The sequence below is a fragment of the Papio anubis genome, chromosome 5 (assembly GCF_008728515.1).
Source record: "Papio anubis isolate 15944 chromosome 5, Panubis1.0, whole genome shotgun sequence".
NCBI lineage: Eukaryota > Metazoa > Chordata > Mammalia > Primates > Cercopithecidae > Papio > Papio anubis.
Window position 1 is genome coordinate 105,091,949 of NC_044980.1, and position 15,114 is coordinate 105,107,062.

The window sequence follows — 15,114 nt, forward strand, 5'->3', positions numbered from 1 at the left end:
AGAAAGAAGCACAAATAACAAAGGAAGTGAAGTAAAACATTAACCATAAGTGATTCTAGGTAACAGTAAATGAATATGTTCTTTTTAATATTTTAATTTTTACAACTTTTTAAATAAATTTTAAATTATTTTCAAATAAAAATACTTTTTAAAAATCTATAGTACCATTTAAAATGTGAAAGGAACCCCTGGCTTAACGTGAGACCTCTTGCACTTGTTGACAAACAGTGATGACTCCTGGCCATCACGGCTTCCCGTGTACTCTCCTTAAACCAAGCCCAAGAGTTCCGCCAAGTGGATCTCATTACTCACAGCCAGAGTTGCCAGGAAACTTTTGGTTCTACATCCTGTCACACAGGGTAACTTTAGCTGAGGTTAGTTTCCTGAGGTATTATACACAAAAGTAAGCACAGCAACATTTATTCATTCTTTCATTTATTTCACAAGTGTGCTTACTACAGGCCGAATTCTGGGCTTAGTCCTGTGTTAGGAATTACATCTTCCTCTTGTTGCCAAAACCAATGAATTCCAGTATTATCCTAAATTCCTATTTTCCACAAAAAACAATGAATCTGCTACCAATCAGAAACAATTTAACCCCCTAAATGCTTCCCAAATCTGCCCACTTCTTTCCGTCTTTGCAGTGAGTCCCCTCTTGTATCCCCTCGATCATATCTCCTACCCTGTTTGCCCCTGTGCTCACGTCTGTGGAATGTCCCACCCTGCAGTCAAGTGTGCTTTCTGAAACGCACATCTGATCACGGAGGGTGAAGTCCAGAGTTAATTTAACACCCAATTTCCCCGCAAGTCCTCAATCCATTCTCAAGTGTTGACTCTGAGCTCATGCTCACAGGTAAGAGAGGCCCTCCTCTGAGAAGGGTCAGGCTGAACCAGGTAGTGCACTGGAACCACCCACCTTCTTTAGGTCTTCTACCCTACATCTCCAGAGGAAATGGGCAGACATGGAAACCCAATCATCATTCCCTTCCCAATCGACTGGACCAATTCTCACGATGCTCCTTATCTCTGTGTATCTCAGTCACCCCCAAATAATGCTCAGCACACCCCCTTGCCTCTTTCTTCATCACTACCCAACTCCTGAAACCCTTGCTTTGTGCCCTCCAGAATTCATGACCTCTCATCAGCAAACCCCCTCGCTCCTCAGTCTGTTCTCTCATATGTCCTTCACCTTCCTGCACTAGGAGACACCCGCTATCCCTGAAGACCCTGTTTCCACTGCAGCCCTCAAGGGATGGCTGTGTCTTCTGTCTCCACTGTTCTTGCATCTCTGAACCTAAAAGTGGGGAGGATCCTCCCTGCTCCACATTGCTGCTTTCAGACCATTCTCTTTCCTCCCCCCTAAAACTCCCAGCTTTGGATCTCATCAGTTGATGAAATTCTGCAATCTTTCATGGTGGGTGTCATCCTTAAAGTCATCCTCTTCATATCTTGATGTTGGCACAGTACCTGCCAGCTATATTTCTATTGATTCCCCTTGTGCCAAAAGTCCTCCAAAGAGTTGTCCACACTCACCTTCTCCAATTCTTATCTTCCTGTTACTTCTCTTACAGGTTTTTCTTAATGAATATGCATCAATTTATTTGTTCATTCTCCTGTTAATGGAATTCTGGGTTAATTTCTTTTTCTGACTTTTATGTAAGTGCTGCACAGAACACCTCTCTAGGGTACATATACCTAAGAGGGGAACTGCTGGGTTGAAACTCACTCTTCCAATCCACTGAAACTCATCTTCTCAATGATCTCCTACATTCGTATATTCAGTGGCCCATTCTCAGCCCTTACCCTATATGATATATCAACATCATTTGACACATGACTTTTACTTGGCATTCAGGATAATTAGTGTTTCTTCTACCTCACTGGCTGATTCTTTTCAGCCTCCTTTGCTGGTTCTCTCTCTTCTTTTCTCATTTATACTCATTTTCCCAGTGACTTCAGGTAGTCTCATGGCTTCAAAAACTAGCAGATGGCAATGATTCTCAAATTTATATATTCTGCTCAGATTCTGGTACTGAATTCCAGGCTCACATAGCTCACTTCTTATTTAATATATCCACTTGTATGTCTAAAAGAAAGACATCTCAAATTCAACACGTTCAGAACGGGACTCCTGATCTGCCTCCTCAAGCCTGCTCTATCCATAACCTTCCCCACTTCGCCTGATGGTAGCTCTATCTTTCCTGCTTCGCAGGTCAAACTCGTTTAAGTGCCAGGACTCTTCTCATATCTGCCCACATTCAGGAAACCCTGGTGGTAAAATCCATAATCCAACAGCTTCTCTGCATTTTGACTGTTGTCACCTTGATCCACTGAGATACAGACACTATAATCTCTTGCCCGAATTTTGAAATAAGCCTAAGTTGCTGAATGAGTAAACAAGGGGCAGTCTTAGTTCTCAAGGTATTCAATGAAAATCAACATCTGATAATAAACTTAAAAGAATTTCAACACCTAGTAAAAAACATGTATTCCTAAAACCAAGAACTAACACATAGTGATAAAATAGTAGTGATATTTTCATTAAAACAGAAAGCCAATCAAGGATGCCTTATACTGCTATATCACTTAGTACCCTTCTAGAAGTTCGGACTAACACTATAAAGTGTGAAACATAAACAGTAGAATTGAAGGAATAAATTATTTTCATTTGCAAGTGATATACCTATAAAATTTATGAGAATCAAATTAAGAACTCTCAGCTGGAATACAAGAATTCAACAAAATGACTAGATCTGAGATAAACATAAAATTCCATGGCTTTCACTTCTCCTAGCAAAAACCAGTTAGAAGAAATAACAGAAAGAAAAGATTGCATCCACAATAGCAAGAAAAAAAGTAAAACACATAAAAAGAAAACTTATCAAACACCATGCAGGAACATATGAATAAACTTAACAAAAAAGGGAAAATTCTTATGATACAATATAAAATACAAAAGCAGGCACAAAACCACATAGGAGATAATCTACATTTATGTACATACACATTCACACTGATAGGGTGAAATCTAGAAGCAACTGTATCAAAATATTAATAATCATTACCTCTGAGTGTTAGGATAATGAGTAATTTTAGTTTTCTCCTTTGCAGGGTATTTTCTGGATTTTCTATAGTGAACATGTACGATCTTTATACTAAAAGTTTAGTTTCTTGTACAAAATTATGTAAATAACGCTACTTATTTGGAAGCTTAATGCATGAAAGTATCTCTGAATTTGGCCTAAATGCAATGACCATACTAAGTCTGACCAGACCAGCAAACCAGCAGAATAAGCATTTCAACCATTCTTCATGCTGAATGTGATTACTGTTCCAAGTGATGGGTTTTAAGGGGCTTTTAAATTCAATTTGTGAGTACGGTTAGGCCTCCATAATAATCAACCTAATTCAACCATTATGTAAATCACTGCCTCACAGAGAGGTACCCTGGTGGAGAAAGAGAAAAGACCCACAAGCAAGAATACTTAGGAAATAGAATGCTTTGACTAAATTAATGTGATACTTAATAGCAATTTTAAAAACCCTTTAATTCAAGCCTCTGAGTTATGTGACCTGCTTTGTCACCTTATTAAAGATACTGACATTGAGCTTAGTGACCTAGAAGTGTGCAGTGCCTTGGGTCTCCCCAGACATCCATTTCATCTCAAAGCTGGGGAAGGAATGAGGTGGGGATGGGAGACGCCTGAGCTGAGTACGCAGGAAACAGGGTCATTCGATGGACACTGTCATTTGAAAAATAACACGATGATATCAATTTTGTTGCTGTTGTTTTTGCCTAAATCATGAAGAAGTCCAAGAAGATGGAAGTTCAGGTTAGCTGGGACTTTGCCAAATATTTATCCTGAGACAGTAGTAGACATATATTTTAAGGCACTGTAATAATAACATGAAAGTCATTCACCAGAGGACCTCACTCACAAAAATAGCTTATAAGGAAAGAATACTTTGAATAATAGTAATGTTTCCATAAAAGTCTTTTGATTATCATATTCTGCTAAAAAAAACTTGAAACATTATATTCAAATATATTTAACAGAGCTTATTCCTTGCATTATTATTATTTAGATGAATTATTATTCATGTGAACGTAATGAATGGCAACATATGGAGAAAACTACAAAACCCTCCTAATTAGCTACTCTACTTTTTGAATGATTTTAATTCAGTCTTACATTATAATGCACATCTTTTAAAATTGAGATGTCTAATCAGGAGCTGAAGAACACATTGGATTTCCTCCAAACTAGACCATAAGACAACTACACGGCTTCTGTACTGTCATTTCTTCAAAAATCTGGAATTTCACTTCCTTACAAGTTGTTAAAGCTAATTTCAAAATCCAATTTTAATTGTATCAGTAAATGGCAGCATGCCATATAGTTCAGGATGAAATAATGTTTTTTTCCTATTAGGAGAACAAAGAGTAGCACCAGGTTTTCTGATCTGGCAGCACACAGTATCTCAGTGCATCAGTTCAATGATCATTCAACAGATACTTCTGAAGTACCTACTACATGTGAGGCACTCCGCCAAATACCATGCCCAAATGTAGCTGCAGCTCTACTATTCCTGTCTCAGTGTGTGCATGCTTAAGCACCAATTTACTTTTCTTTAATCAAGAAAATCAATTAAAAACTCCACTTAGTTTTTGTTCTGCACAAAGTTAGTATCAAAGAGACAGAAGGGTAGATTCTCCTATATCATGTTTTCACTCATGTATCCCATAAAAATGGGTTGAACATCATATTTTCACTCATGTATCCCATAATATATGGCTTACAGTAGTAGCATTTCAAGGAAGCATTATTTTCACAGGTAGATCAAAAGGAAGCTTTCACATCCTTGCCTTCTTTCGACCGTTTTTCTCAAATATACCCGTCAAGGCATGAAAGCACATCCAGGCACTGACAAGTTTTGTGCCCATTACCCAAATACTCCCAGAGGACACTGCCAAGTTGCAAAGCAAAGGCCGGCATTTTTACATTCTCCCTTGAAAGCATCCAGAATTTCCATCTGGTTTGTCTATCACACTCAATGAGGGAAAGAGCAGAAGTGAGACTCCCAAAACGTTGTTTAATTTACATTACAGCAAAATTAGAACACATTTTGGCAGTCCTGAATGCAGGCTATACCCTTCTGATTGTAATTTCTACCTTCTACCCTCACAGAGAGTACTGGAAAGCAAATTACACTAATAACAATGATCACCTCCTATTCTCTCCTCTGCCTTAGAAAGGTTTTGCTTTCCTTGCTAAATCTAAAATGCCCATTTCTCCATTACTCTCTCATTCATTTCTATTCACTTCCCTTTCCTTCCTTGAGAAGTTGTGATGTGAGTTAATTAACCTGGCTCCATGTGGAAGCAGCTGAAGAAAATATTTCTTCACAATGTCTTTTAAGCTATAAATGAACACAGAAGACATCCCCCTTCTAATTTAAGCTAAGGGCTTGGAAACTTACATCTTTTCCCAGTACTCTGAGTTCAAACTGAGTCTCCTTGAAGTGAACCTTTGTAATCCGAGGCCTAAAAAACAAAGCAGATGTTGTTGTTGCTGTTTTTAAGTATTAACCTTTCAGAAAATCAGGGAAGTGTCCAGTGGAAAAAGACTGCTGAATACCGGCTCCTTGATATACTGCTCCATACCCAGTACATACAGGGACAGAGAGAGTTCCCCATAAACCCTAATGCAAACTCCATTCTCATTGTCCTATGCTTTTCCACTAAATGCACAATGGACCTTGGAATCCCCAGATTGTGGCAGTGCCGCCTTCCCAAACGCAGTGCAGGGTCACAGGCTTCCCAATGTCTCCAAATCATCCCCATTTGGAGCTAAAAGTCAGAATAGTCCTGGATCCACAGCCCATCAGCACATACTGAAATGGGTGAGAAATCCTACTACACACAGTTCCCATGGAAAAGAGAGTCTAGAATCAGTGTCTGAAATTTACAGAGAAAACATATACTGAGGTGCAATAGGAGAAAACTCACATCCAATTTCACTCATTTATTTACCAACCACTGGAAAAATACCTGTTTCTTTTCCCCAACTCTTTCACTGACAAAGGAGTCCCACAAGCCCAAAACATAGAATGCCAACTCTGTTCTCAAGCCATACCTACCAGAAATACTTCCCCACTTGCTTTTTATTCTTGTAGACAACAACACCAACTGGAGTTAATCCTAAGAAATACTCAGACTTGTTTTCTCCCTGCAAAAGCAAACATATGCCTATAATCACATATTCACATAAAATCTCTTTGTCAAACTATAATTGACAAATATAATTTGTTATAATATTGGATTTAATTTTTGAAAGACATCAGCCTAGAAAGCTAGATACACTATGATAGTAGCTAACTTGTTGCTTATTTTTTCAAAGTTTTAAAAGAAACTTTGTTAGTGTTCTTCATACTTGCTACTTCAGTTCATTAAAATGAGCCTGGACTACCAGTGAGGCCAATGGGACTTACCCAACTTTCCTTACACAGTGGTGTTCAACACTAGCAGCATATTAACTGGAATCACTCTGCAGCTTAAAATGCTGATGCCTGGGCACTACCAGAAAGAGTTAAATCAGAATCTCTAATGAAGAGGCCAAAGTAGCAGGAAAAAACACAGGACTCCCAGGTGATACTCCTGTGCAGTCAAAGACAGAACCACTGGCTTCTATCAAGGGTGCTTTTGAAATGGCTTGATTTATCTCTGATGTGGACAGTCATGAAACCCACTTCGTCCCCACCCCAATTCTCTCTAGAAAGTTTAGGCAGTCACTAGCAGACACACACTTGAATTCTCTGAAGTCTCCATCATGTTTCTTCCTACTTCCACCTATAACTTTAAGACTGCTCAAAAATGTAAAAGTATAATCTCTTCTGGTAAAGACTAGAGAACCCTTTTTTTCAGGCAATAATAAATCCAAATTTTAAAATAGGATATTAAAATGAAAAAGTCACAGAGTGGGTACCAACGACATGCACAGAACTGTTTGTGATAATATTATTGCTACTCTAAGATAAACGGTAACCTGCAAAATTATATTCACAAAGAACATAAAGCAACACATTTGGAAGAATACTTGTCGATGCCCACTTTTCAGTTCTTAAAATTCAAATCTTAAAGGAATCCACTGAAGAATCTAATAAATCTAGCTCATTTGCCATAAATTTCTACCATCAACAAAGGTGATTTCTAATTAGGAAAACATTATACAAATGTAGAAGTATTTTGGCCGGGCGCGGTGGCTCCAGCCTGTAATCCCAGTACTTTGGGAGGCCGAGACGGGCGGATCACGAGGTCAGGAGATTGAGACCATCCTGGCTAACACAGTGAAACCCCGTCTCTACTACAAAATACAAAAAAACTAGCCGGGCGAGGTGGCGGGCGCCTGTAGTCCCAGCTACTCGGGAGGCTGAGGCAGGAGAATGGCGTGAACCCGGGAGGTGGAGCTTGCAGTGAGCTGAGATCCGGCCACTGCACTCCAGCCTGGGCGACAGAGCGAGACTCCATCTCAAAAAAAAAAAAAAATGTAGAAGTATTTCACAGAAGACTCTCTTTATAAATTTCCTATAGAATGTTTTCTTCTAAAAACTGAAAAACCTAACAAGATTAATGTAGCTAAAGGGAGGGAAGGGAAAACAATGATGATTCTACAGTTTTAGCAGTATAAGGACAGTGCTATGAAGCATTTAATGACCTAACGAAATTGGAATATAATGTATCAGGGAACTACTTCTTCCCCCAAATCTATAGCTTTTACTGCCACATTAAACAGGAGTGCTTCTAACTGTAAAAATAATAAGAGATTGTTTCTTCTTGGAGGAAATGCTAATGAGCAAAAGACATGCACAAAATGAATGCATGACTGTTACTTGCACTAGAGGAACTTTTATTAGGGTTCTTTAAAAACTGAGTTCCATAATCCAATTGATTTAAAAAAAAATCAGTCTATAAATACTCTTCAGCAATTCATTTCCTATAAAGAATAAAGTACCTGGCTCATTTTCTCAAATAAAATTTAACTACTGCTACTGACACTCCTCTTAATTCAAAGACAAAGGCATTCTAATCTCATTGGCATAGAATAATCATTTGGTAGCCTAAAAGAAGTAGCTCAAAGGTTAAAACCCAGATCCAGAACACTCAGTGCAGATTCAGGGTAATTGCTCACTGACTACTATTCAGCAAGTTTTCATAAACCACTGAAAAAAATCTGCAAAAATATTTCTACTTATGCAATGATACCTATAGTAGGTGGTAACCCTCATATTAACAGAATCAGCAGTAGTTGCGACTGGCCTATTGCCTAATGCCTACTTTACCTGGCAAGTGACTGTATTTATGTTTTGCTGCCATAAAATCTATTTTTTGAAAAGTCCTCCTGTTTTCTGTCTAATACAGTCAATTATACACCTTTTTGTTTGTTTGTTTGTTTGTTTGAGATGGAGTCTTGCTCTGTTGCCAGGCTGGAGTGCAGGGGCACGATCTCAGCTCACTGCAGTCTCTGCTTCCCAGGTTCAAGCCATTCTCCTGTCTCAGCCTCCCGAGTAGCTGGGATTACAGGCACCCGCGACCACGCCAGCTAATTTTTGTATTTTTAGTAGAGATAGGGTTTTGCCATGTTGACCAGGCTGGTCTCAAACTGCTGACCTCAGGTGATCCGCTCACCTTGGTCTCCCCAAGTGCTGGGACTACAGGTGTGAGCCACTGCGCCCGGCCTATACATCACTTTTATATTGTTTTGATGTTTAGCTAAGCCCTTTGGATATGTTATCCAGATTGTGTTTTCAAGCCCACTTAATTGTTTTCTACACATGGAAATATAATCACAGATTTTTATGCAAAACTCATTAGGGTTTAATCCACACAAGAGCTGCTTTGTGTTAGAAAAACATAGATAAAAAAGTATCATCTGCTTGCTGAACAACAGAACTGCAACTTTCCTTTGGGAGTCTCAGTGACTTTTTAAGAAAAATGTCATCAGCTTAAAATATTTTGTGTTATGTTACTCACATAGACGGGATGGAGGTCAACGCCATACATCTCCAGGGATTTGGCAGTCCTCAAGTAATTCAGCTCAGCCTCCCAAGAAGCCTGACCCCTATACCCAGCACAAAAACAAAGAGCCTTATTTTATAGCAGCTACTGCAGTTACAGGGATGCAAACTATCTTCACTGTATTCACTGGGAAAACAAATAATACTTTTTACTAATGCAAACATAAGTCCTTGTATTTCAAGAAGGCCTTTGCTTCTTGGTGACAAAATTTTATACTCTGAAGTGATACTTACATTAATTTCATTTACCAAATCCATTCTGGCTCATTATAGCCTATCCCCAATGTCCCAGCATATATTAAAAATTCTCATCAGAAACCCCTAAAGAGGTTATTGAGAATATAAGCACTCAAATTAAACAGCATCCCCTTCACAAATGGTAAAATGTCTCTGTACAGCAGCAGTTCTCCATCCAAAGCAAAGGGAACTAGAGCAGTGGTCGGTAGGAGGAAGAGAATGGGGCCGCCACCACCCAACTGGGGTCATATCAAGATCTCCTGAGCACATGTGTAGTTTGAAAATACATTGATTAACATACAGAGATTGTAAAAATGCTTGTCATTTTCTTAATACAGAGTACAGAATTCTTCCCAAAATCTTCATTGGTGGTAATATAAAGAAAACAGCATTCATTTCTGATGAGCGTGAAATCAGCCTGAAATCTGCACAGAAGAGTTAAACATGCATGTGCAAGCGAGTGTGTGTGTGTGAGACAGAGACAGAGAGAGAGAGAGAGATTGAGATTTTAATAGATAATCAAAGGAGGTCAAATCTTAAAAATTAAGAAATCCTGCAGTGACATATTTCATTTCAGCCACAATGCACTGGAAAACCACCAACATACCATACTTTCGAAATCCAAGAAGAATGTTCATCAAATTAGACACACCACACTTTGATCAAGCTTTATTCTTAGAAATAACAGTCACACTGTCAACACTATCATGTAAAACACATGAGAGCCTTTACCCAAAGCTCCTTGATAATTTCAGTATATAACTGTGCTTTGAAACTTCCTAGTAGAATCAGTACTCTCAGAATGTGCCAAACACACTGCCGTTCCTAACATTATAACAAGCACTCTCTGAGCATCTACTTCAGCAAAATCTGAAAATGAAGGACTCTGCAATCAGGTTGGAGAGCCTTCTAGTGCATGCTAATACAACATAGAGGGCCTCTTTCTCTGATTGCAATTCAGCAGCTGACTTCTGCTTCTACACTCACTGAAACAGATCCTTTAGGCAAACATTTTTTTGTGACCCGATTAATTCTACATTTTTTCTTTCTTTCTTTCTTTTTCTTTTTTTTTCTGAGATGGAGTTTTGCTCTTGTTACCCAGGCTGGAGTGCAATAGCGCAATCTCGACTCACTGCAACCTCCACCTCCCAGGGTTCAAGTGATTCTCCAGCCTCAGCCTCCCAAGTAACTGGGATTACAGGCACATGCCACCACGCCCAGCTAATTTTTGTATTTTTAGTAGAGACAAGGTTTCACCATTTTGGCCAGGCTGTTCTCAAACTCCTGACCTGAGTTGATCTACCTGCCTCAGCCTCCCAAAGTGCCGGGATTACAGGTGTGAGCCACCATGCCCAGCCATTATTTTTTTTCTCCTTAACTATAATAGATCTGAAACCAAGCATATTCAAGAGGGAGTGTTACATAACAGAGAATAAAGCAATGTGGTGTAAAGAATTTAACCAAAATAACTATAATGAAATTATAAATTCAATGCTATAGGCCATGAATTGAAAATCCTACTAGGGGAACGTGTCTACTCTCAGAAATGCATGTGGTGTTAACACAATACCCTCAAAGGTTCCATACTGGCATCATCACTATTTCCAGACTCATTGCTATGGCCTGAACAGGACTTGGCTTATAACTGTGAAGAACTGGGATACTTCAGACAGAGGAAACATTGAAGAATATATTAATGCATTTATGGTTAAAAATTGTTGTGATTAAAAATTATATTTATAGCTGAAAGATTAATTTCACAAGATCCTGGTGACCGAAAAAAAAAAAAAAGACTGCAAAATCTAGTATTTACAGAATGATTCCACTATGTAATATCATAAATACATGAACCTATGTACGACAGATTTTCTCTACAGGAAATTGTACATAGAAAGAGATGTCTGAAAGGCCATTGGCCAAAAACATGGTAACTTTACATATTGAAATTACTTTCTCCTTTACACTTTTTAAATTACTGAAGTTTTCAGTGAGCATTTTAGAGTTAAAAGTAGTTAAACTATACAAAGAGGAGTATTAGAATATTAAATGCACAGGTGAAGAATTTATCATTCTAGAAACTTTTCTTATGAATATCAGAAGATGATGACTGATGGATGATGCCATAAGACACAGTATCATGATTCTTACATTAGAGTTTTATGAATCCTTTCTATGGCTTCTTCAAGTTCTTCCTTCTGGTCAGGAACAAACCGGTACTCAGATACATATCCTGTAGTATGTTTATATGGGTCATAATCTCCAAGCTCCGCTAAGAAAGAAAGATATCATAGATTTTTCCATTTCAGAAAAATAGTCCTTAAAATACAGAAATAAAATATTCCTAACATGCTTAAACATTTTTTTTAAATGTCTTATTAAAATTCACATATAAGACAACTAAATAATTTTACTAATACAACTCTGATGAGCATATATGGATGGTAGCAACAAATTCTGGACTTAAAAACAGAAGTTCTATATTTTTGCATTCCCAAAGACTATAATTATATCACCGTTTTTACTTCAATTACTCTTAACAATGTATGTGAAGTAAAATGTTGTAAACAGCATTTCAAGTACAAACACTAGAAATGCTGGAAGTGAAAAACACTCATGACCTCAATATATCCTCTCAGATAATGACACCAAGAAATAGTACATGTGATTCAATACATCTTTGCCTGAAATAATGATCATGGGAATGCAATACAATGCTGCACATATCCCATTACAATTTACACAAAGAAGCAAAATGATAGCAGAGAGCCCACTATATTACTCCTATACAAATGCTTCTCCCTATGTTAATCTACCTTGCAGCCCCAACCCAGTTCATCTATATGACATTTTTCCTAGCATATTTCTTCTAGATTATTTTTAGTCTGCAAGTGTCACAAGGGCAAGGACCATGCTATCTTATTCTCCCCACATCTAGCTTGATTCTTAGAAGGTGTCCACTTGTTACTGGAAGTAGTCTCAGCCTCAGTCTCCAAAATGACAATGCATGCTGAAGCCACCCCACACAGCCACCATATTAACATGAAGAGCTGCAGAGCACCGAGCTCAACACCCATGCCACACGCTGAACCTAGTGATGGCACCTGGCCATGCAGACTCTTCACAACAGCAGTGCAGGAGCAATGGGATCTCTGACACATAGAAGCTTGGGTGAGGGTGTGGGGAGGAGAATCAATGAACTCAGACGAGATGTAGATAGAACAGATTGTTAGACCCTCCACCTAATCAAGAATCAATGCTATTCCAGTGACTAAACCTCCGTACAGCCTACCATAAGGGATTTGTACTTGGCTCCATTTTTACCTCTTCCGAAGAAACACTGAACAAAACTTGAATTCCAAATAAATTCTTTTTTTTTTTTTTTTGCAAAATCTCATGGATAAGAAGAGTTTTAGTATGTAAACTCGCTTTTAAAAATGCAAATACTTTCTCCAGACATTTCTGAGGCAAATATGTTTAAGTGGCACCTACACTGGATGGCATACGCTCCCAGCTGAGCGGCAATGTTGACGGGACAGGGCAGGCGGCCCTGAAGGACATCTTGTTTCACCTGCAAAAAAAACTGATATCTAAAAGAGAAACAAAAAGAGAGATTAACGATCTCTTACACTACTCAAACCTGATGTTTTAGACCCTGATAATCAAGGTTAACAACCAATCACCTTCAATTAAAATAAAGCCACCCCCCACTCTTGTGTGAGGGGGCTGTTGAGTGAACAGGAACTACTCAAACATACCTTACAGAGGCAATATAGGGTTGTGGCTAAAAAGTGCGGCTTTCAAGTTCAACTGCTTGGCTTACTTCCCAGCCCCGGCATTCACTACCTCTGTAGCTTTGGGCTGCTGCTTAACCTCTCCAACAGCCAGCCTCCCCACCTGCAAAACTGGAACCGTTGACAGCATCCACATCACAGGGTGAATGCAAAGGATAACTCTACACTCTTTTAAGCTATCATTACTGCCACTGCCACCACAACACGCTCCTACTGGGAAGAATAAATCACAAAGACCCAACCTATATTACATAACACTCTGTCTATTATCTGCTCATTCCAAGTTGCCAAAAGAAAACCTGTTATAACAGCAATGCCATGCACTGTTCTTAACACTATATGGTAACTCATCCTAAGTAATTTATGTATAATAACTTAGGTTAAGACTTTAAAAATGAAGTCAGTACTATTATTTTCTCCATTGTGCAGATGAGAAAACTGATAGACTCAGAGGGGAAATAACTTGTCCAGGACCTCACAACGAATTAAGCAGCAGAGTTAGAGCTAGAACCCAAGAAATCTGACCCTAGAACTCTCTCAATCAGGATGATATGTAACTTTGATTAGTTTTGTTTTCTTATTCAGCTATTCTGCCAGTGGACTGAGAGGGGCCAGAGGTTTATGAACCAACATAACTAACCATCCACATCATCCTTGGATGCTAGCACTTACACACATGCACACACACTGTCACACACTTTAACCTGTCCTTTTGTGACTTCTGTTTTATAAGGTGACTCGATGTCATTGGGAAGGGTAGAAAAAAACAAAGGAAATGAACTATAATAATCAGCTATGATAAATATCTCTTCTCCAAATGCTCACAACCAAAGCCCTTAGGGAGGAAATGTTACATTTGTGTTAGATATTAGACACCACATTGATTATTTCAAAAAGACTGGTATCAACTTTGATTGCAACCACATGTTTCAGAGAAAATTTGCTCAATGCCCCATGTTTCCCCACTGCCCATTTCAGTAAGTGGCACCCCCACCTTCAGCTGTCCAAGAAAAATAACCCTGGGAACAATGTGTAATCATCCCTGGCACCCACATTCAATCACCAAATATGCTGTTTCTAAAATCTATACTCCTCTCGATCCCCTAGACCAGGTCACTCTCTACTAAATTTCTAAAACCTCCTCCTAACTGTTCTGCCATCACTCATACTTACTTTCCTTCCAAACCTCTCAAGAGGTAAGCAGGATTCTTAAGATGAAAACAGGATCATGTCACTCTTTCAGTTGAAAAAAAAACAAACAAACAAACCTCAAAAGACTTCCCTTTGCCTTTAGGATAAAGTTCAAGCTCCTTAAGATAGCTTGTAAGACTGACTTCCTACTTCTGCTTAATTCTGGGGCCACTTCTTGCCACTGATCAGTGACCACCCTGTTCCATAATTTGCACACCTTTTCCCAACCCTAGTTAACTATTTTCAATTCCCTGAATGTTCATCTGAGCTACTAAATCCATTTGATAATGATCATCTGTGCTCCTCTTGGAGAAGAGAAAAGTAGAGTCAAGTAAAATTAGGAGAACTTAAATACAAAACCTTATAAACAAGGGTGGGCATGGTGGCTCACACCTGTAATCCCAGTACTTTGGGAGGTTGAGGCAAGCGGATCACCTGAGATCAGGAGTTCAAGACCAGCCAGGCCAACATGGTGAAACCCTTTCTCTACTAAAAATACAAAAGTTAGGAATGGTGGTGCATGTCTGTAGTCCCAGCTACTTGGGACGTTGAGGCAGGAGAAATCACTTGAACCCAAGAGGTGGAGGTTGCCATGAGCTGAGATTGCGCCACGGCACCCCAGCCTGGGTGACAGAGCAAGACTCTGTCTCAAAAAAACAAACAAACCTTATAAACAAAAGAGACAACTGTGAGAATTATCACTGCTTGCTGCTGGAAACTTGCACTTCACTACACCCTCCTCCTTCTCTATTGGCATCTTCAAATTTCTTTTCCTGAAGTGTATTTTTTAAAGAAAGGGGTCAGAGATGCAAGTGTCTCT

At 38.9% G+C, this 15,114-nt stretch overlaps 1 protein-coding gene across 2 annotated transcripts in view; it reads right to left on the bottom strand.

Annotated features, from left to right (window-relative positions):
- The window catches only part of EPB41L4A (erythrocyte membrane protein band 4.1 like 4A), a 255,671-nt gene that overhangs the window by 90,678 nt on the left and 149,879 nt on the right, over positions 1-15,114 (bottom strand). For both annotated transcript variants that reach the window (XR_001903629.2, XM_021939596.2), the window contains 5 exons: positions 12,802-12,899; positions 11,461-11,581; positions 9,032-9,119; positions 6,142-6,230; positions 5,482-5,545 (listed from right to left, as the gene is read on the bottom strand). Coding sequence is in view for 1 of the 2 variants with exons in the window: in XM_021939596.2 (XP_021795288.1) it covers positions 5,482-5,545; positions 6,142-6,230; positions 9,032-9,119; positions 11,461-11,581; positions 12,802-12,899 (460 nt within the window). In the remaining variant the exon portion in view is untranslated. The remainder of the gene's footprint in view (positions 1-5,481; positions 5,546-6,141; positions 6,231-9,031; positions 9,120-11,460; positions 11,582-12,801; positions 12,900-15,114) is intronic.